Genomic DNA, 25,184 nt, shown 5'->3' with positions numbered 1-25,184 from the left:
ATGCTCATGTTTTGCCCCACTTTTTCCACTAAGAAATGGGCTACCTTAAGCAACAGTTCTTGGGAAAAATAGTTATATTATCGTTTCACCACTCTTACTGGAATTACCACTTGGATTTTCTGCCTCCAACATCAAGCTGTTTTTGACAGCTGTGTTGGCTATGATTTGTTATATTGGTTCTGTATTGTATTTACATTTTGACTTTTAAATTATTGATGTAACCTGCCTAAGGTCACAAATTATGGAAGGCATCGTTTATCAAATGCTCAAATAAACCAACTTTGCTCCCGCTGAAATCTGTTGTGGCTTTTCTGCTAACATGCACTCTGTCCAGTGCTAACTCTGAAAATAGCTTCACTCATTCTGATAGGCCTTAGCCCTTTTTGTTTGTTTGTTTGCAATTTGACTTTTCTCATGGAAGCTGATGCAGTCTCTTCAAGTATAAGATTCATATTACAGCAATATTGCAGACTAAGATGACTGAATCATACAGCAATGTCCGCCTCTTTGAAACATGCTTTGTTTGACTTGTTCTTTTAACTGATCCCATTAAAATATTCCAACTCCTAGTGGATATCAAGCCAGAATAAGGATGATAGTTAGCCTGAATTACACCAAGTTATTTACACTGACTTCATGTGTTCTGTAAGTATCTCCTGAAAACTCCAGCTGTAGATCCCAGCTCCCAGTCAAAAGTTACTACAATTTAATAATATGATAGAAGAGGAACTTATTAAATGTATGTGAAGCAATCATATTAAATGTACAGATTTGAAGTAAAATTAATTTGAATTAATCCAATTTTGGTTTTTGTCTTGATTCTGCTCACCCACTGGTCCACTGATTTTATGTAAAGTGGCTAGCCAAAGATCAGATCAAACTCTCAGACCGAAAATAGTTCTGTCTGGCTACAAATAGTTGTGTCTGTCCTAATAATTATGGAATAAGTGAGAAATTCTGCGGGATAAATGTTTTCTAATAATTGGATATTTTCATGGAAACAGCATACTCATTAGGATGGTCCATTCTGAACCTTGAAAGAAAAAAATGTTTCCTCTGGCAATACTTTTGGACAACAATTTACAGACTCACTAAGGATGATGGTGATGGTGATATTACATTACCATTGGGAAGAAATGTTTGTATTAACACCTAAAGATTTCCTTCTTCTGTATGGCTTTGATCTGAGAAATATAAATGTCGAATTTTCAAATACTAATCAAGCATTTTTCTAACGAAATTTTTAAAAACTAGCATCTAATTAGGGAAAAGTTGCCCAGAAAAGTTTCCTTTTACACGCTTCCAGGATTGAATATTTAACAAATAAAATACCTGATGCTCTAATAAATCAAGTTTGTAACTTTATCTTGAACTACCCACTGAAATGGAGGTTAAGGCTTTAAAACTATCCGGTACTGTATTCTTTATTTCCATTTCTAAAAAAGAAACTGTTCTGTCCATTAACAAGGCCAGTTCTATGCTGCTTATTCTATAGAACATAATCCAAATCAAAAATATTTCCACTAAAACAACAAATCTTACAAAGAAGTGGTGTTTCTACATAAGAAAGGGCTGACCCACAAAACTCCAGTGAAATAAGCCCAAGACAACCATCACACTCCAAAGGCAGATATTTTCCAAAGGAAAAGCTTGTTAAATAATTTATTGATTTATACAAAGTCTTTCCAACCATATGAGTCAGAAAGCAACTGAAAATCAAGTGAAGCAGTTCTCTCTCCCTTTACATTCTTAGAACCAAAAAAATAAAATAAAATCAAAGGAAGCCAAGCCATCCAAACCCAATTTTTTAAAAAAGGGAAAGAAACCTTTTCAGTTTTTACACTAGAAATATACATGACAAAAATCTGTAATTTTCTATATACACAGCTGAGCTGGTATCCTCCACTCATATACAAAACAGTAACAACAGCTTGATTGTTAGGAGCAGGAAAGGGGGGGGGGAATGGAGGGGTGGAAATCACAATTTCAAAGGCAGCAGCTACTCCATCCTCAGCCCACTGACATCCCAGCAGCATTTACGACTCCCCCCCTTCCCCCCCACAAATGACTAGAATCCAATGGGATGAAAGTTGTAGGCTAGCAGTTGACATTTAAAGCAGTTATTTTGCACAAGACATCCCAGGAATTAAAACGGGGTTTCAGCTAAGTGCAGATAGGCCTGGAGACCAAGGTTATGCAGAGCCTGGGGCTCTCCTGAGAAAGAGGAGGATCAACCTCCTACCTATTTACTCAGCCCTGATGAAGCCCCCAATGCATAACCGCTGCAATCAAGTTTGGACCGAATCAATTTATCTGTTCTACATCTGCAATCCGATAGTCCTTTTGGACAGGAGACAAAGGGAGGTGGGTTTGCTCCATAGTTAGGGGGGGCTAGAATGACACTCTAAGCAGCGGTCCCCAGCCCCCTGGCATCGAACCGCGGCATTGCCAGCAACCGGGCCGCGCAAACAAGCGGGATGCAGGCAGCACCCCAAACCACGGGCCCTCCGGTCCTTTCTCCACGGCACCACCAGTCCCTGGTGCTCGAAAGGCTGGGGGTCGCTTCTCTGGAAAGCCAGGTCTCAAGAGCAAGTCTCGGATACAACGGGGCGCCCTCCGCCTAGCAGCTACGCTTGAGCCGAGCCTCTGGCTACACAACGCTGCCGGGCCCTCGCGAAGCCCGCTTAAAGGCCCCATGGCCCGGCTTCTAGCGCTGCTCTCTTTCCAGTCGCAGCGGGAGCTTCGATTTCCGAAGTCAGAAGCGGGAGAACGGGGCACTGAGGTGGGGGTGAGGCGAAAGGCGGGAAGGCGAAGAAACCCAGGCGTTACCCCACGAAGGCCGGGATAATTTTGTCTTTCCTTCCTGCGCAACGGACAGCGGTGAAGAGGAGAAGGGCGGCCGTTCCCTGCCATAACTTATTCGGTAAAAATATATTTATATATATATATATACACACAGAAAGGACTTTTCCCGACACGCGGCGGGCTGTACACGACGTGGCGGCGGCCAGTCTCGAGGCTGGCGTCGACTACCCTGCTTGGCCGGCGGAGAGGAGGGGCGGGAGGGCGGACGGGTCAGGCCCGGGCCTCAGTCACGAGGGCTCCGAGGCGTTGCTGCAGGGGCTGAGCAGGGCCAGGGGGGCGGCGGCGGCGGCAACGGCGGCCGCTTTGTGCTTCTTGAGGAGCCGCGTGATCTTCTCGTCGTCCGAATTCGGGTCCAGCGGCTTGTTGTACTCGTCGTCGTCCTCGTTCTCCGAACTCTCCTTCAGCTTCTCCGTCTCCGAATCGTGCTTCTTCTTGGCCGAGGCCATTTCGGCGGCGTGCCGCTTCCGCCATTTGGTCCGCCGGTTCTGGAACCAGACCTGGGCCGGCAGGAGAGGGAGAAAGAGAGAGACGGTCAAAGTCAGAAGCCTGTTGCCTCCCGAGGGCGGGGACCATCCGGAGAGCTGCTTCCCCGCCTTCCTAGGCTTCATCCAAACCCAATCGAGGCCCCGCTTCCTCCGCCCTGCATTTTCTGGCAGTGCTGAGGAGTCGTCGGAACCTCCCCCGCCTGCCCTTCCCTCTTTATCGCGCATCAAGCCGGACGGGCACTTAATGCCATCACGGGGTGCCAGTGGGCCACCCCTCCCACCTTCCCACTTCTGAAATGGCAAAGGAGGCCGGGGCAGCTGAGAGGAGGAGCCGCGTTAGAGGAAAGGTTGCAGCCCCGAGCCCCTCCGTCCTTCGGGAAGATTTTTAAGCCTCGAAGTCGCTTTGTAGCTAAAAACGGGCCTTTGCTCGAAGTGCTGGCGAGAGGGTGGAGAGTGGGGAAGGGAGTCCCTAAAGGAAGAAGCGATGCTTAGAGGCGTCGCTCTTCGCTAGCCATCGCAGGTCGGTCGTCACCTGCTGGTCTTTGCAATGGGATCCTGCGAATTGGGAATAATCCGCAGAATACGGTAATTGGAGGAAACGCCTCCAATTGTGATGTTTGGGTTTCCCCAGATTTCGGTGCCCTCAATAGCAACAAGGATATTTTGGTGGAAAGGCTGGTAAATGGAATAGCTAAAAATAGTTAGAAACGAGCTAACTCCTAAAAATGTAAATGAAATTATTTTAAATTTTAGGAAGGAGGGAGGGAGGATAGAGAAAAACTCAAGGCATGACTTTTATTAAATGTTTATTAAAGTTTTTTTTTTGAAGTGTGTAAACCTTTTTTAAACTTAAAAAAAAAGCTCTTCACCCAGCCAAGAATCAGTGAGAAAGAGAGGGAAGACAAGGGAGTTCATCCTCAAAGTAGAATTGCACTTACTCCATTCCCTCTAGAATTTTTGCTTGCCATTTTATGAATTATGGTTTTGTTTGTTCTAAAGAATGCATGTTGTTTTAAAAATTAATTTGAACTAGTATTTGCCTTAGTTTGGAATTTGGATTTTCAGTCTGTAAAATGTCAGTTCCCCCAAACTGTAAATAGGGTGCAACTAGAGTACCAGAGTCTGAGTGGGATTTAAATATGAGAGCAACAGGGCTTGTTTAGAATAAATAAATTTGAACCGTACATTTTATTCCTAAATAGGTTTCAGATACTACAATGAACATAAGGCAGAGAATGCCACTTAATATCCTGATTGCTAATGCTAAAGATAATATGCTATATAAATCCCCAACCATTATGACCAGCTGCACCCCAGAGCCACAAAAATAGACATTTTGATGCAAATATATAAATACCAGGCAGTATTGTCCTGGAGATCTATTTACAATAGGTTCCCTATATCCCACTTTGAATGCCCTAACATTAAACATTTTGCTAAAATAGTGCAGCAGTCTGGATTTGAAGATCAAAACAATTCAGGGCATATGTGGGCACCCACAAAAACCTTGTCAATATCACTTTTATACAGCTACATCTTTTTTTTCTGAGTTCCAGTACAATTCCAAGAAAATTTAGTTTAGGGTCCTATGATTAGGTAGAAGCTCATCATATATATTTTTTAAAAAATCACATTTTGCCCTTAGAATCTAAAACTTGGTATAATTATTCTTCAGCTGACTACCTTGCAATGCTTCTGCAGAAGACACCTGCAGAACAATTTGCCTATGTGCAGGTGCACAGGCCTCTAAACCATGTCACACCATTCACTCATCCCACCATCGATTCCAAAGTTAGTAATTTGTAGGAAGAAAATTTCTAAGAACCCTGCTTTCAAATAGGGCTTTCAATTATGCTGTAAGCAGATTTACTCCAAGGTAAAGTCCCCTTTGATTTAAGGAGCACTCCCAGCAAGCTTCTTTGAAATACAGATGAACCACTTTCACCAGAAACAAAAAACCAGCTGACTTCAATGGAGCTTACTTTCCAAAAAGCCCCTTTGGAATTAATTGCTAACTTTGCAGTGGGGGTGGGGGTGTTGAAATTCTTTAGATATTGGGTATTAACTACTGGATTGGCGCTAATACTATCTAAATATCTTCCAATTGAAAACGTAACTATTTAAACTTAGCTTTTCTTTCTCTTTTTTCTAAATTAATCAAATAAGAGAAAACTTGCTCAGAACATGGATTAAATCTCAGTACAGTGAGGTTCTTCTCAAATCAATGTCCATCAGGCTGTTACACACATTAAGCAAGTCCCTTGGCCTCTTAAAGGCATAAGACATGTTAGCTCATATTAATATCTTTTTGGTCTTCTGTAACGCTAGAAAATAAGGCAATCTTTAAGACTATTATTTCTTTTGTTTTCAGGACAATTAATTCTAAGAATGACCATAGTACAGAGTTGTGAGAGAAATTCTAGCCTTCTAGAAAAACACATAGGCACTAACTTTGCTTAAAAAGAGGCTTTCTATATTTAAGAAGAGATAATATTTGAATTTGTAAAGAAAACATCTAGCTCCAATCCATATTTTATGTTTGGCATAGAAGTATTTTATTTTCAGTTCAACAGGTTGTTATTGCAAAACCTCTCATTAAGTAAAATACTTTTGAATTCCTTGCTGGTTCCTGAGAAAATGGTGAAATTGCCTTTCTGAACTCTCTAAAGAAAAGCTCTTTGAGAGGATTTGTAATGCAAAGGTTGTCTCAAACTTGGCTACAGGGAAACATTCAATTAATTAGTTTAGCTTTTATTTCCAAAAAGGTTCTCTCATTTATAAATAATTTGCATCTTGCCAGGAATGTAAGGTCTGGTTTTTTCCAGACCTTAAAACATTTCAGTTTATCTCATTGCTAGAACTTAAAATGAGTGAACAGGCATGGATGGGGAAGCAGCAGAGTAAGTTTGGAGCCAGCTTGGCTGAAAAGTCAGTCTTTGCATTTAACCTCTTAAATGCAACCTCTTATAGGTTTAACCTATAAGAACCATAACGCTTATTTAATTGTAGCAATGGGCATTTATTTTATTTTAGTAAATTTTGCTATGAAGAATGATATATGAGAAATATCAAAGTTTCCCAAAGTTCAAGATTTGCTTTTGTTTTGTTTTGGACATTCAGAAATGAATTGTGTGCATTAATATGAGCTGTCTGATAGGAAACGGAAGGTTTTGACATTAAACCTAATTTTGTTCTAAGAAACACAAAGTTACCTAGCTTGTGTTCATTCACATTCATTTAAGTACAGCAGCAAGATAAAGGGTCTACTAAGAAAACTGGCACAACCTGGATTAAATCCAGTCAAGTTGTGACTCCTAGCTAGTGCCACTTTGGGAATACTTTCTCTGGAACTGAACAAGATGTAACTTCTAAGAGTCTGCTGGCTTTTCTTGGAGACCGACCGTTCTAGTTCACCGGGGCTGACACCGGCGGCCCCGGAGATGTTAGGATTTTGCAACGTGTAAATGCTGTTTAGCCCTCTCTCCTCGATCTGAATCTGCGTTGGAGTTGCTACGCCGGAAAACCGAGCTCGGCGCCACCCCGGCCGAGCAAGCCCTACCTTGACTTGGCTTTCCGTCATCCCCAGCGAGTAGGCGAGGCGGGCTCTCTCCGGACCGGCCAAGTATTTCGTCTGCTCGAACGTCTTCTCCAGCGCAAAAATCTGCTGGCCCGAGAAGGTCGGCCGCGAGTGCTTCTTCTTGCCATCCTTGTCCAAAACCATCCCAGCCTGGCCTGAAAACGAGGGAGAGGAAGAGCCCCCATCAGCGCCTCGAGAAGCTCCGAGAGGGAAGCGTCTAAAGCAGGGGAAACCGTGACGCTTCCTAGGCGCTCGGCCGGAATCCTGAACCTGCAACCCCCTTTACCACTCCCACCGCGGGGAAAGCCAAGGAAACGGAACCGGCGTCTCCAAGGGCTGACGAAGGCCGAGCGGCTTGGTCGCGCAAATCGAAAGAAGCCTTTGCCCGCCCCGCGCAGCCTCGGGAAAGGCCGCCTTGCCCGGGTGCCCTCCTCCCCGCCGCTACCCGCTTCATTTTCTCCGCCTGGCTCAACGGACGGCGGAGGCGACAGCAAGAGAAGCCCAAAACCTGCGGGCCTCCGAACGGGACAGGACCTTTCGGCGGAGTCGGCTACCCGGCAAGCTCGGCGACTTCGCGTCCAAGAGCCGCGTTTTGTTCCAATGTCCCAGAAACGGTTGCAGCAACAGCCGCGTATCGCCCAAGGGAGGGGATCCGGGCATGGGTAGAGCGCTGAGGGGGAGCCCTCCCGGGGCCACCGATGAGCGGAGAGATGGCATTTGTAAAGCGAGTCTCTGCCGTAATCAATGGGCGGTAAAAAATCGAAAGGGATCCAGACGATCCCCTCGGATCTCTACCTGCTGTCTCCGCTCCTTTGCGGCGTCTCCCTCCCCCCGCGCTTCCTCCCCCGCCCCCCAAACCCGCCTTACCGGGACAGGCGAGCCGGGGATCCCTCCAGGGCGATCCCTGCATAACTCCGGGCCAGAAAATCGGAGGCCGGCCGGGAAGCTCGGCCAAGGGCTTGGGGTATCTGGAGACGGCGGCCGGGTTGAAATACATCCCCGCGGCGGCCAGTCCGTTCAAGCGGGGCAGGCCGGAGAGCAGGTTGCCGGCGGCGGCGGCAGCAGCAGCAGCAGCGGCAGCGCCGGCCACGGGTCTGCCCAGGATGTCGCTGATGCCGTGCGGCGTGCCCAGCGGGATCTGCGCATTGAGGCCGCCCAGGGCGGGCGCTTTGAAGCCGGCCGGGCTCTGCAAGGCGTAGGGGAAGAGGGAGGTCTTCATCTCGGCCATGTTGTGCAGCGCGGCCAGCGGCGTACTGCTCAGCACGAAGGCGCCCTGGCGGTTAGCCTCCATCTGCCCCACGGCTAACATCGGGGAGCATCAAGGGGCGGCGGCGGGGGAGGGGAGAAAAGCAGCAGGGGGGGAGGGAGAGGAGGGGAGAAAAAGGGGGAGCCGCCGCCGCCGCCGCCGCCGTTTCCCGTCCTCCAACTCGGAGAAAGCGAAGGCGGAGCCCTCCTCGGCCTCCCCGCCGGCGCGCAGAAAGTAGCAGCCGAGCGAACCGAGACAGGTCACCAAGTTTGGCCCCACGTGGACGGCGCCGAGGAGAGGCCGCGATCGTCCCGAGTCCCGCTTGCTTGCCGAGGAGGGCCAACCCAGCCGCGATCGCCCGGGGTGGGACGTTCGCAGGCCAGGGGTGGAGGGAGACCAGGGCGTGGCGATCGCCCGGGAAAGAAGGCGCGGGAGAAACCCCACCGGCCCGCTCCAGTTTTCTGGCGGCTTTTCTGCTTTTGGAGGGGGAAAAAAAAAAGCCCCGATTGGAAATCCTGCAGGTGGAGCTTTTTCCTCCACCGGCTTTTCCTTCCCGGCCTCCGCGGAGCTTCCCCGCCTGCGGAAACGCCTCGGCGAAGGACTCTCCGCTTGGGACAAGATGCGCTGATAATCTCGCAGCCACCTGCCAGCCGCGCTCCTCCGATTGGCCGAGATCTCTTCCGAAGCCGCTGCTCCCAGCCAATGGCTCGGCAGCCTACTCTCCCGCTTTTGCATCCGCCGCCCTGCCGGCCTGTCTTTCAGGCGGGACGGAGGCGGGGCAAAGGGACGCGAGGGCGGGGTCGGAGCGAGGCTGCTTGAAGCTTCCGTGATAAAAGTCGGTCGAGGTACTTTTAAATGGCTGTAAATTTACCAGCTGATTTATCTTTCCAACGATTAAATAAATCCCGCGGAATGGGAGTTTAGTTAGGCGTAAGCTTCTTTTTTTTCTTTCTTTTTTCCCTTACCCCTTCTGGGTTTAAGCAATAAATTTTTTTTAAAAAAATTAATAAGTACGGCGTCGATGTCACTGAAGTCCTCCAGACCTTTCGCACCATTATTCAAAGCCACTTTTACAAATGAAAGTTCTTTTTTTTTATTTATTCACCCGGCTCATTCCGCTTTTCTGAGACCGCGAAACACATCGACGCGGCTTTTCCCACGGCAGCCCGCGGTTTCAGAAGAAACCGAGCGACATAAAACGGAATCTGTGAATTTGCCGTTTCCTTATATATTTTTTTCCTTGATTCCCCCGTTCCCCCCTTCTTTCCAGACGTGGAGAAAGACAGATTTGTCCGTTGCTTGATCTGGAGGGATTTTTGAGGCTCGCTCGCTTGCTTCCGAGGGTGCTTAATCTTATCCTACAAAATACCTTTTATAGCAGATTTCGTGGCCCTATTGATTACTACCCTATAGAACTGCCGCCTCCCGCGCTCGATTTTTCAGCCTTTCCAAATGCGAGAAAGGAAGGGCGGGGGAGATCTTTTCTGAAGCTCCTCTTGGTCGCTCCTTTCAGTCAAGAGTTTATTTTGCAGCTTAGATATGTGTCTCTCCTTGCCCGTTGCTTTTTTTATTTGAAAAATAAGGTCTCAAAATGCATAAGTTGAGAGAATTTTCCGATTCGGCTTTAAAAACATCTCGAATTCCTGCATTCCACGACACCTGAACTTTGGGGAAAGCTGCGATATTTTGAGATTTAAAAAAAAAATGTGTTTTGTACTTCCTAGGCAAGGGATAGTTTCTTAGGCCACTTTTGAAACTAACTACGGGTAATATTTCCTCTTTTACTCAAAAATAATTCTTGCTGGATTCTTGGAGGTTTTCTGCCAGAATTTTGTAACCTTCTGCATTCAGCGCTCCTAGTTAGAGGCTGGATCCGGAATCGGCCTAATAGTATTTAAACCGCCGTCCAGGATGGCATAACCAGCAATGACACTTATTTAAAATGAACTGATTGGAATCCGAATCACATCAAGGCCCAAGAGGGGTTCTTCCCAAAAGCTCTGGGAAACAGAACTTGACTTCTAGGTTGAAGATAAAATCAACTGAATTATGGTGGGAGCCACCCACGGAGATTCACAAAGCCTTGCTTTTTAAGTGGAACATTTCCGTGTCAACCCGGCAACTTCTCTTGACCTTACGTGGATATTTAATAGATGTGAATGCTGGGAAAGGACTTGAGAAGAGAAGGCCAAGACGAAGGAAAAGTTTAAAAAAAGAAAAGCTGCACCAATAAAGAAGAAAGATTGTGGAAAGGCAACTGCGACTTTGGAAATCTAATCTTGGGTCGGTCACCGGGACCAGAGGTTCAGTCTTCCGAGCTTTCGGATTCGTGCAGGAGCCCATGCTTAGATAACTTCTCTAAAAGACCTATTTGGACTTGCTGGTAGTCTTCAGTGCAGAGGAAAAGATGCCCCCGACCATAGCTGTGTATCCAATTACTGTGGGCGAGTGGGAATATTAAACCTGTTGCCTTCGACGGATTGGTCTCGGAAGCAATATTATACCCGTGGAATCAATTTCTACCAAATCAATTTCTACCAAATTTGGAATAGCGAATATGCGTAAGGTGGTTTTTTTTCCTGCATGGAAAAGAGCATTTTTTAGACACGTGTCTCACATAATAACTACTTTTTTGCTGTATCTTCCGTAGAGTTATTGGCTCTAAGCGCCACTAAACTCGCTGGCTTCTACCTCTCCTTCTCCTAATAATACTTTCTTTAGATCAGGCCGATATTTCAGTTGGTTCTTTTTCTGTCCGTTTCTCCCACGGCATCCTAACTATTCCAGCTCAGAAAGTTGCATTTGTATCCTTCCTATCGTCTCCAACATCTTCATTTTTCCCCCCAAACACAGCTGCCTGCATAGAGTGAGTGCTCGCAAGAAGCAACATTACTAGGAAGCCAGTGTCCTTGTGGCATTAGGTTATACATTTTCCTGGAATTTAAATCCGGGAGGGGGGAATGAGGGGAGGGGAGAGAAAGAGAAAGAACAAGCCCTTTGGTAAAAAGAAAGGAAGGAAGGAAGGAAGGAAGGAAGGAAGGAAGGAAGGAAGGAAGGAAGGAAGGAAGACTTCTGTTCTAGAGATTGGCCGTTTTCCCCTTAATTTAACTCTCTTCCAACACACATTCACTCCTCCAATGAAATGCTATTGGCAGGTGTCTTGGGATAAACTTCAGCGGAGCTGATTTTCTGCCAGCTACTGAATGCTTCGTTTAGCTGGAATGTTGAAATGGAATTTAGGGTGGCGGATTTTATGAGCTCTGGCCCGAGTCAGTGTCAGTGTCGGAGTCAGAGGAAGTACCGCGATTCGGTACTCGGCGCTCCGATCTGGGGCCAACAGAGGTGATCAGTTTAGGGAAATGTCGAAAGAGGACACCGATCGATTCCATGGGATTTCGAACCAACAAAATAAGTGCCTTTCCAATCGCAGATTCACAGTTACAATGTAATGCTATTGACGCGCGTGGAACACAGGTTAGATTGTTCAGACAAACAACTTCGCGTTTTTAAGGCAAACCTTGCTTGGAAATGAGTTCTTCTCTTTTTAAAAAGGGTCCTAGTTTCCTTCTCTTCACCCCGCTTTTTTTCCTTTTCCTATTCTTTCCCGAGTTCTTCCTTTTACAGAACCAGGTAGCAGCAGCGAACAATGCCTCTGTTATTCATAATAAGTTAAGAGATAATAAGAATAAGAAAAATGCACATATATACGAAGTTCTAAAATGCATGCAACAGGTCAACCCCAACAGACACAAAGCAGACATAAACAGAAGAGATTTCTAGATTTCTTTATCAGGCAAATCGTGGCAAATCAAGGAAAAGAGGACAGAGGCTCACTTATCAGGCACCTTGTACTTCGGGATAGCTTAATCGTTAGAAAAGAAAGTATTTTTTTTAGGGGGGGGGAATTCAAACGCGACTTTCACTTGGTGTGCGGGGTTTATGCGACAGCCTCCCCCAACCTTCTGCCCTTCGTACATGCTAGACTGCAATTCCCATCATCCCCAAACAGGACCAAGGAATGGCTGTGTAGGTCGTCGGTGGTGGCCCAATTCAAGGGCTAAGCTTCGTCGATCCCACCCGTAGCCGCCTCGTTTGTTAGGGCGTGCTCTACAGAAAGTGCTCCGTATCTTTTCGGGGAATTCATTTGCCCCCGTTTATCGCCGGAGCTCCAACTCCGCGAGCAAAGAGATTGGAGGGACTCCTAGTTCTTAGCCGTTTTTTAAGGTGCCCCCAGACGGGAAGAGCCGCTCCTCGTTTTCAGACGGCCACCAACTGTCTGCTTTGAGCTGCGGCTGATCCAGAGGGTCTCCGGCCCTTCCGAAGGCTGCGTCATGCCTCCAGCCACGCCCACCCACCGCGACCCCTGCGATTGCTCCGAAGAGAGCCCGAAGGAAGAAGGAGGCTGGCACGTCCCCCGAAGAGAGACAGGGGAGGAAGAATTGCTGGAGAATCCAGCGCCTTGGACTGGTCAGGACCGGGAGAGCCAACCAAGCAAGGATTCAAATTTGGGGGATCCACAGATGCCTCTCAGCCGACCGGAGGTTGGAGTGGAGGTAAAATTGTAGCCCTCCTCTGTAGCAGGAAACCTTTTAGCCACTTTGAGGAATCTTTACCGTCCCAGAAGAATAGCCAAGACATGAGTTTGAAGAAGGAAGGAAGACAGTCCAGTGGTGGGTTTCAATTTTTTTTTTTACTACCGGTTCTGTGGGTGTGGCTTGGTGGGCGTGGCTTGGTGGGCATGGCTTGGTGAGCAGGGCAGGGGAAGGATGCTGTAAAATCTCCATTCCCACCCCACTCCAGGGGAAGGTTATTGCAAAACCCCCATTTTCTCCTGATCAGCTGGGACTCCGGAGGCAGAGAATAGATGGGGGTGGTGCCAGTCAGAATTTTTACTACCGGTTCTTAAAACTACTCAAAATATCTGCTACCGGTTCTCCAAAACTGGTCAGAACCTGCTGAAATCCACCACTGGAAGACACCACTTATCCCTTTCTTGGGATCAGATTACTCAGCAAGCAGAGTTGAGAATGGTGGAGGATGAAGGTCAAACTGTTGTGTCTCATTCGCTTTCCCCGCAGCTGGGCCCGTCTTATCTCCTTCCGAACGCTGAGGAATGTCCTGGCATGCCTCCAGGCCCCAGCCCTGGCACCATGCCCAGGCAAACGGAGCAACTAGACCCCTCCCCCTCCCCCACAGCATGTGAGCCTAAGGAAGGTCAATTACCAACAGCTGGAGACTGGAGCGACCCTCACTTCAGGAGAATTGATAGGCGGCTTGTCAACAGAAGGAAGGGAGGGACAGGCCTGGATAAGTGCTGAGTCATGGAGCCACACCCCATGGCCTATATAAAGGATCTGCTTTCTGGCATTCTCTGAGTCAGGCAAAGTCTACCTTATATTGCTGAAGTCACTTCCTGGTCTCCTGCCTGCCTTGAGAACTTTGCTAGGACTTTGGCAGAGCTGCAGAGGCACGCCTGATTCGGATTTCCGTGACCCGGCCATCAGCGGAGGAGTGGGACACGACACAACACATGTGGAGAGTGCTTATTGGAAAAAGCGAAGATGTCCTCATTGGATGTCCTCACCCACTGGATGTCCTCACCCAGGAAAAACAAAGTCTCCTTCTACCTTTCTCCAACGAGTGATGGAGAGCAGGCTTAGGAGGGGAGCATGGCCACTTTATTGTGAGAGTTGGAAGATGAGAGAGCAGCAGGCCATAGAATGGTTTCCTGAGTGTGGGGTGGCTAGAAAGCTGTCTAATCCACAGCCATGGTCAGGTAGGCAATTCCTGAGAAGTCATTCTGGAATTTAAAGCTCAAAAGTGTCCCAAGAAGATCTGCAGAACTTTTCAGGCATTTCAAATACTGAGTTTTATTATATATTTTTACAGTCTCCAGGAAAAAAAATCTTCCTTCTCTAAGCATCTCTCTAATACTTCTTGGAAAAGGTTGGTTCCGCTTTGTTAGAGTAACATTGGGATTTAGGTGTTTGCAGTGGTACAGCTAAGTAAATTGAATGGAAATCTTTGTTCAAATAGCCTTGTATATTAGTTGCAAAGCATCTAACACAATCAGCATTTCCTTCTCCCTCATAAATTCCACAATTCTATGTTCTTAAGGATATTACTTACCTAGTAATTCAATTTCTCTAAAAGTCAAGAAATAAGAAAAAAAACAGCACAATGAAAAAGATTTCCACATCAATAGTTTTTTAAAAAGTGTATTTGATTTTTTTAAAAAAATCACTTAAATTATACTAATACTTTTAATACAGGACTAACACATAGTTTAGGTGTTCCTTCCTTGTGTTCCTTCTTTTTCTCTTTGAAGACATCTTGGTATGGAATAAATAAGCCAGAGAAAATAAGGGAAGATCATACTGTAATTGTGAGGGCTGGTTGCTAAGCTATCTAGCCTGGTTTCTCTCATTACTCTGCAATGGAGAGGCCTGATCGTGGCCAAGGTCTTTGGCCCTGAGAACCTTGATGTACTCTATCCATCTCTCTTTGTCTTCCTCACTTCCTTTCTCTTTCTCTCCAGTTTGCACTGTGATGCAGGTAATGCAATTCATTTTTATCTGATCATTTTGAATGCCATTTTCCCAGTCATCCTTGCAAAAAGTGTTATATAACCAAAGCACTTCTAAGTCATGCGTCCTAGGCTCTACTATTTAACATCAAATCAAAGGATTTGTTGGCAAATTATATAGAGTTGCTACCCCAAGATCTCCAGACGCTCAACATTTCTTAAATATGCCAGAATGCATTAAAGCACTAAGAGCAAGTGGTTCAGGCTCAGGAGAAAGAATTTTGTCTGGGAAAAGCAAAAACAATCCATTTTGATCAAAGCTGCATTAAATTAAAAATCAAAAATGATTAAAAATAATATTTTAATATTAAAATATTTAATTTGTTCTTTGTAAAAGTACTCTTAGCTGCTTGCCACTTGAGCAGTTTATGTGTTCAAAAACCTAATACATCAATAAAGGAACTGCAGTGAATAAAAATGGATGGAGAGGAAGATATTCCTGGATGGGCCACAGATGACAACTCATTACAGAGAAGTTAAAATATAAATTTAGTTTGATATGAGTTTCAATTTCACTGAGTTACAGAGTGGTTTTAAAGATACAGTATCAAATGCTGTATGTCCTGTACTGTAATTATATCTGTGATGTTCTGCTCTAATTCTCTTAATAACATCAATTAAAAATGCACAGACAACATGCATATAATAATTTTAGTAGATCTACCATCCACCTTAAGATTTTTAACAGGTTGACCTTCAGTTGGTTGATTAATCACTGACATTTAAATAAATAAAGCTGCCATACAAACCTGGTGAAGGTACCTTTTGGAAGATCTTGAGAGAAGGTGGAATTATTTTCTGTTGTGAAAAAAACCTGCAATATAGGTTACCAAATTAGTTCCCCTTTCTAGAAATACAAGCCATATTGAAAATTGTGGTGCTTCCTCTATATGTCTTATCCTACATATTCAATTTTCCAATCCTACCTAGAAAGTTTCTGCAACTGTTGCATTGGAATACAGAATAGTTCTGACAGAGCAGCACCTTGAAGACTTCAAAATAAAAAACTTTTTGGGGAACAGGGAACTTTTGAAAAAAAATGTTGCCGTTGATCTGGCCACAGTGCTACTGTTAGCACAGGAAGTAATTTGATGATTTTCAGAAGGCAGAATGATAGCGAAACATGCTAGAGAAAATGTCTGTCATTTATATGATGACATCATCATGGCTTGTTCCAGAATTGACATATTGCCCCTTTCTCCCACTTCAGTAAACTAAAATAAATTTACCACAAAAGATCCTAGTTATATTTTTAAAGAGGCTATAAATACATGTTGTGGAGATTAGAAGACAATATTAACTAAGACTGGAAGAAGCATTTTGTTACCTACTTTTCTGGGCCTCCAAACTCATGAGGAGTTTGGAAAAGAAGCAACAGGTTTTTTTCTCCCTCCTTAATCAGTTTTAAACATTTTAGTTATTGATATATACACACTAAAACTCCATTGTTAATAATTAACCTATTAAACATAATCAGGAGTTTAAATAAGTAGTTAATCTGCAACACTCTTTTTAAAACCTCCTCTTCAAAGTGTCCATTCACCTGCCTGCCACAAAACCTACATCACTGTTAAGGATAACATGCCTCTTCATTGATTCTGAATTTTTGGCAAGGGCAATAAAATCTTTCCAGAAAGAATTAAAACTGGTATTACATTTAATATTTTGTATTTTTAACATTTTCTGCTAATACTATTTCTAGTAATTTGGACTATTAAAGGCCTCAGGTTAGTATACTAGTCTCTTTTATTTTTGGGCTGTAGATACCAAAGTAATCTTAAGTTTATTTTTTACTTTCTCTTTTATGGTAAAAGGCAAAGTTCTGATATTGCTCAACCTGGTGGTCCACAGATGTTATTTAATTCCCTAAAAACTGATTCCCAACCCAATCCAACAGTCAATGGATTGGGTTCCAATGTTGCCGTATTCCTTGCAAAAAGTGTTATATAACCAAAGCACTTCTAAGTCATGCGTCCTAGGCTCTACTATTTAACATCAAATCAAAGGATTTGTTGGCAAATTATATAGAGTTGCTACCCCAAGATCTCCAGACGCTCAACATTTCTTAAATATGCCAGAATGCATTAAAGCACTAAGAGCAAGTGGTTCAGGCTCAGGAGAAAGAATTTTGTCTGGGAAAAGCAAAAACAATCCATTTTGATCAAAGCTGCATTAAATTAAAAATCAAAAATGATTAAAAATAATATTTTAATATTAAAATATTTAATTTGTTCTTTGTAAAAGTACTCTTAGCTGCTTGCCACTTGAGCAGTTTATGTGTTCAAAAACCTAATACATCAATAAAGGAACTGCAGTGAATAAAAATGGATGGAGAGGAAGATATTCCTGGATGGGCCACAGATGACAACTCATTACAGAGAAGTTAAAATATAAATTTAGTTTGATATGAGTTTCAATTTCACTGAGTTACAGAGTGGTTTTAAAGATACAGTATCAAATGCTGTATGTCCTGTACTGTAATTATATCTGTGATGTTCTGCTCTAATTCTCTCTTAATAACATCAATTAAAAATGCACAGACAACATGCATATAATAATTTTAGTAGATCTACCATCCACCTTAAGATTTTTAACAGGTTGACCTTCAGTTGGTTGATTAATCACTGACATTTAAATAAATAAAGCTGCCATACAAACCTGGTGAAGGTACCTTTTGGAAGATCTTGAGAGAAGGTGGAATTATTTTCTGTTGTGAAAAAAACCTGCAATATAGGTTACCAAATTAGTTCCCCTTTCTAGAAATACAAGCCATATTGAAAATTGTGGTGCTTCCTCTATATGTCTTATCCTACATATTCAATTTTCCAATCCTACCTAGAAAGTTTCTGCAACTGTTGCATTGGAATACAGAATAGTTCTGACAGAGCAGCACCTTGAAGACTTCAAAATAAAAAACTTTTTGGGGAACAGGGAACTTTTGAAAAAAAATGTTGCCGTTGATCTGGCCACAGTGCTACTGTTAGCACAGGAAGTAATTTGATGATTTTCAGAAGGCAGAATGATAGCGAAACATGCTAGAGAAAATGTCTGTCATTTATATGATGACATCATCATGGCTTGTTCCAGAATTGACATATTGCCCCTTTCTCCCACTTCAGTAAACTAAAATAAATTTACCACAAAAGATCCTAGTTATATTTTAAAGAGGCTATAAATACATGTTGTGGAGATTAGAAGACAATATTAACTAAGACTGGAAGAAGCATTTTGTTACCTACTTTTCTGGGCCTCCAAACTCATGAGGAGTTTGGAAAAGAAGCAACAGGTTTTTTTCTCCCTCCTTAATCAGTTTTAAACATTTTAGTTATTGATATATACACACTAAAACTCCATTGTTAATAATTAACCTATTAAACATAATCAGGAGTTTAAATAAGTAGTTAATCTGCAACACTCTTTTTAAAACCTCCTCTTCAAAGTGTCCATTCACCTGCCTGCCACAAAACCTACATCACTGTTAAGGATAACATGCCTCTTCATTGATTCTGAATTTTTGGCAAGGGCAATAAAATCTTTCCAGAAAGAATTAAAACTGGTATTACATTTAATATTTTGTATTTTTAACATTTTCTGCTAATACTATTTCTAGTAATTTGGACTATTAAAGGCCTCAGGTTAGTATACTAGTCTCTTTTATTTTTGGGCTGTAGATACCAAAGTAATCTTAAGTTTATTTTTTACTTTCTCTTTTATGGTAAAAGGCAAAGTTCTGATATTGCTCAACCTGGTGGTCCACAGATGTTATTTAATTCCCTAAAAACTGATTCCCAACCCAATCCAACAGTCAATGGATTGGGTTCCAATGTTGCCGTATTCCTTGCAAAAATTCACAAACACAGCCTTCACTTTTTTTTTTTTTTTTTGGCTAAAAGAATTTAAGCATGACACCATATTAATTTCTGTCAATTCTCTCTAATTCTTCCAGAGATGGGTCTTAATAGTTTCAACGTCCATAAAGCATCCCATATTTTATCGCCAAGCTCCTGTCCCATTAATATAAAACCTGAGTTTACATTCCAGAGACTTCCTCCTTGTTCATCTTACATTTTCTAATTGCAGAACAGATGAAATAAACTACGGCAATTTGTACAGAAGGCAGGAATTCACATTTCTTTTCCTAAAGAAGGAATATTGAGGCTTAAGGCTGCCTATGAATCCAATTCTCTGTCCTAGAGGCCTTTCACCCAAATGTGCTTCATTGTGCAGTAGTGGAGGCCAACCTTGTCTGTCCTTGGAACTGTGCCAGTTCAACAGCGTAGCATTGAGAACATGGTTGGAGGAAGTGCTTTAGCCTAATTTTCCATCATGGGATTCTGTTTGTCCAACTGGGTCCAGCAACCAGGTATGAACAGTCTACAGGATTGAAACAGCTCCTAACCATATGTCAATATTTCCTTGAAGAGCATTCCTACTGTCATCTCTCATCCAGTCGATCTGCAATGTTATAATGGAATTTTTATCCTCCGTTTTGTTTTTGTATTATATGGGAAAATTAGTCTCCTTTTTTAAATGAATCTGATTTGGAGTCAGTCCCCAAGGCCTTCTGGGAAAGCTTTTTTTATCAGTTTTTATCAGTTTCCACAGTCTACAGTCACAGTGAAGAAGGGATTGACCTAGTCTTCAAAGCACTTGAGGGCAGGAAAAGAGGTAACAGGTGGAAGACCATTAAAGAGAAATCCAAGCTAGAACTAAGGAAAAAATTCTTGACTGGGAACAGTTAATCAGTGGAATGCTTACTTCTGGATGTTGTAGAAACTTCTGTTGTAGAGGCTTTTAAGAAGAGTCTGGACAGCCATTTGTCTGGAGTAGTATATGGCAGGCCTGTCAAATTGGTGGCCTACGGACCGGATGCGTCATGTGCAGGCCACGCCCACCCCAGCTCCGCAAAGGCAAAAAACATCGCGATACGTCACAATACGCTACATGACACGATTGAGTTTGAAACTCGTGGTATAGGGTCTCCTGTTTAAGGAGGAGATTGGACTAGAACAGAGGTCTCCAACCTTGGCAACTTTAAGACTTGTGGACTTCAATTCCCAGAATTCCTCAGCCAGCAAAGCCAGCTGAGGAATTCTGGGAGTTGAAGTCCACAAGTCTTAAAGTTGCCAAGGTTGGAGACCCCTGGACTAGAAGACCTCCAAGGTCCTTTCAATCCTATTATTCTATGTTCTAAAATATGGGGCATTTTTGCTTTACACAGCAAGCTACAGGTAGTCCTCCACTTACAACTGTTCATTTAGTGACTGTTCAAAGTTACAACAGCACTAAAAATGTGACTTACGACTATTTTTCACTATTTTACAACCTTTGCAGCATCCCCATAATCTTACGATCAAAATTCATATGCTTGGCAATTAGTTCATATTTATGACAATTGCTGTGTCCTAAATGTGGGCCAGCTGCCAAGTGCCCTTAAATGTGATCATAATGTGATCTGACCACAGGAGGCCCTTGGCTGTCAGAACTTTGAATCCCAGCTAGCTTCCTGCAAGCAAAGTCAATGGGGGAAACCAGATTCACTTCATGTCCACATGTTTCACCTAACGGTTGCAGTTTGCTTTTCAAATGTGGCTATATATATATATATATATATATATATATATATAGGTCTTTGGTTGTTCGGGTTTTCTCCCGTGTAAAATTGGAAGTGTCTTGGCGACGTTTCGACGAAGTCTCATTCGTCATCTTCAGGCTTCAGCTTCGTGCTTCTGGGAGCAATGTGTGATTGCAGCTGTTTCTTCCTTTTTAACTGCTAGTGGGGGTTTGAACTGATTGGGTGGGAGCTTGGCTGTGCTCTGATTGGATGGGGTTTTCTGTGCTCTGATTGGCTGGGGGTGTGTCCTGTGTTGGTGGGGGCTTGGTTGTGCTCAGTCTAGTCTGTGCTGCAGGGGGATTTGAGCTGGTGAGCTGCATAGCTGTTGTTTGGCTTTGTGGTCGTGCTACATCTTCATAGTGGGTGTCAGTCTGCTGCATGAATGGATTGGAGGGGTTTGAAATGGCTAATGTTGCAGCTGCGGTCTGGCTTCTGGTCCTTGGTCGTGCTTCATGATCAGTGTGGGTTTGGGTCTGCTTTCTGGGTGGATGTGCAGTGGTGACATCCTGTGTGGACCTTGTGAGTGTGGGTCTGGTGTCATTCCTCGTGTTAGGGACTCGTTTGTCAATAAGGGCGGGTTTCCAAATGGCTGGTAGGCGGGAGGTGTCATCTCGTTTGTTCATGCTGTGTGGGCGTTTTCTATCTCAATGGCTTTATATATATATATATATATATATATATATATATATATATATATATATATATATATATATATATATATATATATATATATATATATATATATATATATATAATCAGGAGCAACTCACTTAACAATCACCTTGCTAAGCAATGGAAATTCTGGCTCCAATTGTGGTTGTAGGTCAAGTACTACCTGAATTTCAGTGCTTGGAGAGCTGCATTGATGGACAATTGGTTCCTGGTACAATTCAAGATGCTGTTTGCCACCTTCGTGATCAGTGGCTGACTATTTGTGGGATCGTCTTCTCCCATTCCCACTGCTTGCTTCTCCTGTCAGGCGGTCTCTCTGCCTATTTTCTCAGAGATTGTGTAAAAGGACCAGGAAAGCCTACTTTTCAATTTTTGTCCTCCAATATCCCTCCTGATGTTCAGAAAGTCTAAAGATTTGGTTTTTCCAAGGCTTTCCAAGTCTTGGCCAAACAACTCATTTGCATGACGAGTTGGCTTTTTGGTTTTGATTTTATTTACCACTTGATGTGTTTCAATTTATGGGTTGTATTCAGTGGTGGGTTTCAACCGGTGTTACCACCGGTTCGCTTCGCACATGTGCTTTGCATTTCAGAACAGCCGAGCCGCAGCAATCCACTCTGCCGCACCTATCAGCTGGGCTAAAAATAAACGAATATAGGTAGGTATAGCGCAGGGGCGGGCGGGAGGACCCAGCTGATGGTCAGAGCGAACCGGTTCGCTCTGACCTCACCATCGTTGCTATCGGCTTGCCCGAACTGGGGCGAACAGGTAGCAACCCACCACTGGTTGTATTTGTGACTTTGCTTAACATGTTGCACCAGTGGTGAAATCTGAACCGGTTTACTACCTGTTCGCTGGCTGCGCATGTACGCTGCGTGCACGCATACACAGTGCACACCATGCACCAAATGCAAGGTGCGTGAGCACAGTGGATGCCAAAAGGAGGCATAGGGTAACATAGAACAGCGCACAAGGGGGTGTAATCAGCTGTGGCGCACAATCTTTTTTTAACCTTTTTTTTTACAACCTATTGGGCCGAATAGGTTGTAAAAAATGCTTTTAAAAGTAAAAAAAATGCTCTGACGATCAGGCAGCTCAGATGGGTTCATCAGAGACTTTTTTAACCCTTTAAGGCATTTTTTACATTACATTATATTTTTGGCTGAATAGGTTGTTAAAAAAATGCTTTTAAAAGTAAAAAAAAAGGCTCTGATGATTGCACGGCTCAGCTGTGATCGTCAGAGCCTCTTTTTTTCCCTTTCAAAAGCATTTTTTAAAAGAAGCGGAAAGCGGGCGACTGGGCATTGGGTGGGCATGGGTGAGGGCCCCAGGGATTTTTGCTACCAGTTCTCAAACCACCTGTCACCATTGCTATTGGATCGGCCGGTCTGGTCCGAACCGGGAGCATTTCACCCCTGTGTTGCACTTACCTTGTTTATTTTTTAACCCAAATTATAGATTTGTGGACTTGTGTGACACTCAGCATTGGTCTGATGGGAGAGTTTAATATGCCCTGAAAGTAAGCAAATATGCAAGTAGAGCACAACTTGTTTAGCACAACTAAATTCAGATCAGCTACTAATCCAATCAAAGCTTCATTGGCTGCACACAGTATTACTAATCAGTCAGAAATCACTATTCTGATTCACCTACTTTTTCCCAGGAACTCAGTAATGTACCACAATGTTTTGAAGCAAAAGAATACTAGTAGGATTTTGTTACCTCCTTCCAATTGGATAAATAAAGTAGCTGGCTTGCCTCACTTGTTGTCTTGTGGTAATCTCAGATTTAGGTACTACACCAATGATGGATAGTTTCATATCTGAAGGAAAGAGATTTGCTTAATAATTATTCACTCTTTATGGATATTGCATCCAATTTTGGTCACCATGATGTAAAGAAGATGCTGAGGCTCTTGAAAGAGTGCAGATAAGAGCAACAAAGATGATTAGGGGACTGAAAGCTAAAACATATAAAGAACAGTTGCTGGAATTGGGTATGTCTGGTTTAATGAAAAGAAGGACTAGGGGAGACATGATAGCAGTGTTCCAATATCTCAGGGGTTGTCACAAAGAAGAAGCAGTCAAACTATTCTACAAAGCACCTGAGAGCAGGACAAGAAGCAATGGGTGGAAACTAATCAAAGGGAGAAGCTAAGGAGAAATTTCCTGACAGTTAGAACAATTAATCAGTAGAACAACTTGCCTCCAGAAGTTGTGAATGCTCCAACACTGGAAGTTTTTGAGAAGAAATTGGACAACCATTTGTCTGAAATGGTGTAGGGTTTTCTGCCTGAACAGGGGGTTGGACTAGAGGACCTTCAAGGTCCCTTCCAATTCTGTTCTGTTCTGTTCTTGATACAACAGGAGCAGCATATAACTATTCTAATTATTCCTAGTATATACACAAGATATGGAATAGTAGCATCTGCTGTACTGCTTCTAATCTGTTGGGGCAGGTGTGGCTCAGCTGGTGTGGGATTCAAAGTTTTTACTCAGTGAAAGTGCTGAAGGAGAGATGCTGTGTTTGTATCCCCTCCCAATGCTTTTTTTTTTTTGCATTAGAAAAGGTAAGCTGGCTAAATATTTAGTCGATTCTCAAGTATGCTTTCCAGCACATGTTGCACTGACAATGCTTATATGTACAGTATAATCTTCAATTTGATGATTGCAAAAAGCCTTTAAAATAACTTATACATGTGAAATATAATTAATCTATGTAAAACAAATGCAAAGTCTGAAATAAGTCAAATGTTTTAAATTACTTCTGGATTAATGATTCAGTGTTTGATCACGTTTTATCCCAAAGGTGCTTTTTCAAGAGACAACTGGACTTTCTGGTTTTTCTTTGAAGATGTTTCGCTTCTCAACCAAGAAGCTTCTTCAGCTCAGAGCAAAGTGAAACATCTCCAAAGAAAATCAGAAAGTCCAGTTGCCTCTTGAAAAAGCACCTTTGGGACAACCATGACTTGGATGATTGAGAATCTCCATAGACATTTTCACTTTTAGTACAAGGCAATGAGAAGATGCACCATGGTTGTAGTTATCCTTTTTACAAACTTTTTGTTAATAACATTTTCTTGGGATTTTGGCAGAGAAGGGAAAATGTTTTCCTGCATCCTGTTAATCCAATGAAGACTAACTCTGCACTAAATATTAAACAAAAAATAAAACTTTTGCTAAATGTGATGCATTTAAAATAACTTATAGGTGAGTCCTTAATCTACCCTTTTGGTTAACTATTTTATTCCAGATTGCTGTCATTTGCAATTCTGTTGATTAACCACAAGCTTCTGGAACTAGAAAACTTCCAGTTAAGAGATTCTGATCACTGAATTTTGGGAGAAAAGTGGAATCAGTATAAGAGGCAAGTACTGCCACCTGCTGATTATCATCCTGTATTGCAGAAACCTCACAAAAAAGCCAATAATTTAACAACCTTCTACAAAGGTTTTGTGGGATTGCCTGTCATACATCAGATATCTCAAACCTCCCACATAACGGCATTTGCTTGGTCTCAGTATTGTTCTGCAGCTTTTAGTAAGTGGTTTATTTCCACTAAATTAAAGGAGAACAAAAGGAGTTGCTTATGATCTATTCCTTCTATACAGTAGATTATTTTTATAGATAAAAGGAAAACAGGTCTGCCCCTTTTCCTACGAAAGAATACTATAATGTTAATCTCTGGAAGGGAGAAATTAAGCGGGTGTAGGTTTCCTGACATTAATTAATTTTGTTTTTAACGATATGTCATTTTTGTTAAAGAAAAAATGTGCAGTTGCTAACCTAAAACAAATTACTACTTCTTCCAACCTTTATATATAATTCAGTGTGTTGGTTAACAGTTTATTTATTTTTAAATACCTACACAGTTTGATCTTGGAAGTCTTCATGCTGAAGTGTGAAATAGAACAATAACTATTATAAGTAAATTATGGTAAAATATTGCCGTGGAAAATACTTGTTTCCTATTCCAATCAATCAATTAATTTTTCCCCATTCTGGACTGCAAAATCTAAATAATCAAGTCAAGTTTTTAGCAATTGCCTAAACCAAAAATGCTCTTTCTCTAAGAATGATTCCCAGAATTGTTTAGCAAGATTTGTTAAGATGAATAGAATGGGGTTATAGCAATTCTAG

General features: G+C 42.9%; 2 protein-coding genes across 2 annotated transcripts in view; one reads left to right on the top strand and one right to left on the bottom strand.

Moving 5' to 3' along the window:
* The first annotated feature begins 1,586 nt into the window (after positions 1 to 1,586).
* Positions 1,587 to 25,184, top strand: part of LOC131200478 (vertebrate ancient opsin-like) — a 41,560-nt gene continuing 17,962 nt past the window's right edge. Inside the window, exon 1 of the mRNA XM_058187286.1 lies at positions 1,587 to 2,923. The gene's annotated coding sequence lies outside the window, so the exon portion shown is untranslated. The remainder of the gene's footprint in view (positions 2,924 to 25,184) is intronic.
* On the bottom strand, positions 2,916 to 8,236 carry NKX6-2 (NK6 homeobox 2). The gene is made up of 3 exons (XM_058187287.1): positions 7,795 to 8,236; positions 6,910 to 7,082; positions 2,916 to 3,362 (listed from the first exon to the last, which is right to left on the bottom strand). Exons 1-3 carry the CDS (start codon positions 8,234 to 8,236, stop codon positions 3,093 to 3,095), a joined length of 885 nt encoding a protein of 294 aa, XP_058043270.1. The 3' UTR covers positions 2,916 to 3,092.

Source organism: Ahaetulla prasina, chromosome 6 (genome assembly GCF_028640845.1).
Source record: "Ahaetulla prasina isolate Xishuangbanna chromosome 6, ASM2864084v1, whole genome shotgun sequence".
Classification (NCBI taxonomy): domain Eukaryota; kingdom Metazoa; phylum Chordata; class Lepidosauria; order Squamata; family Colubridae; genus Ahaetulla; species Ahaetulla prasina.
The sequence above is the reverse complement of the archived record's forward strand: the minus strand, read 5'-3'. Positions and strand labels throughout refer to the sequence as shown.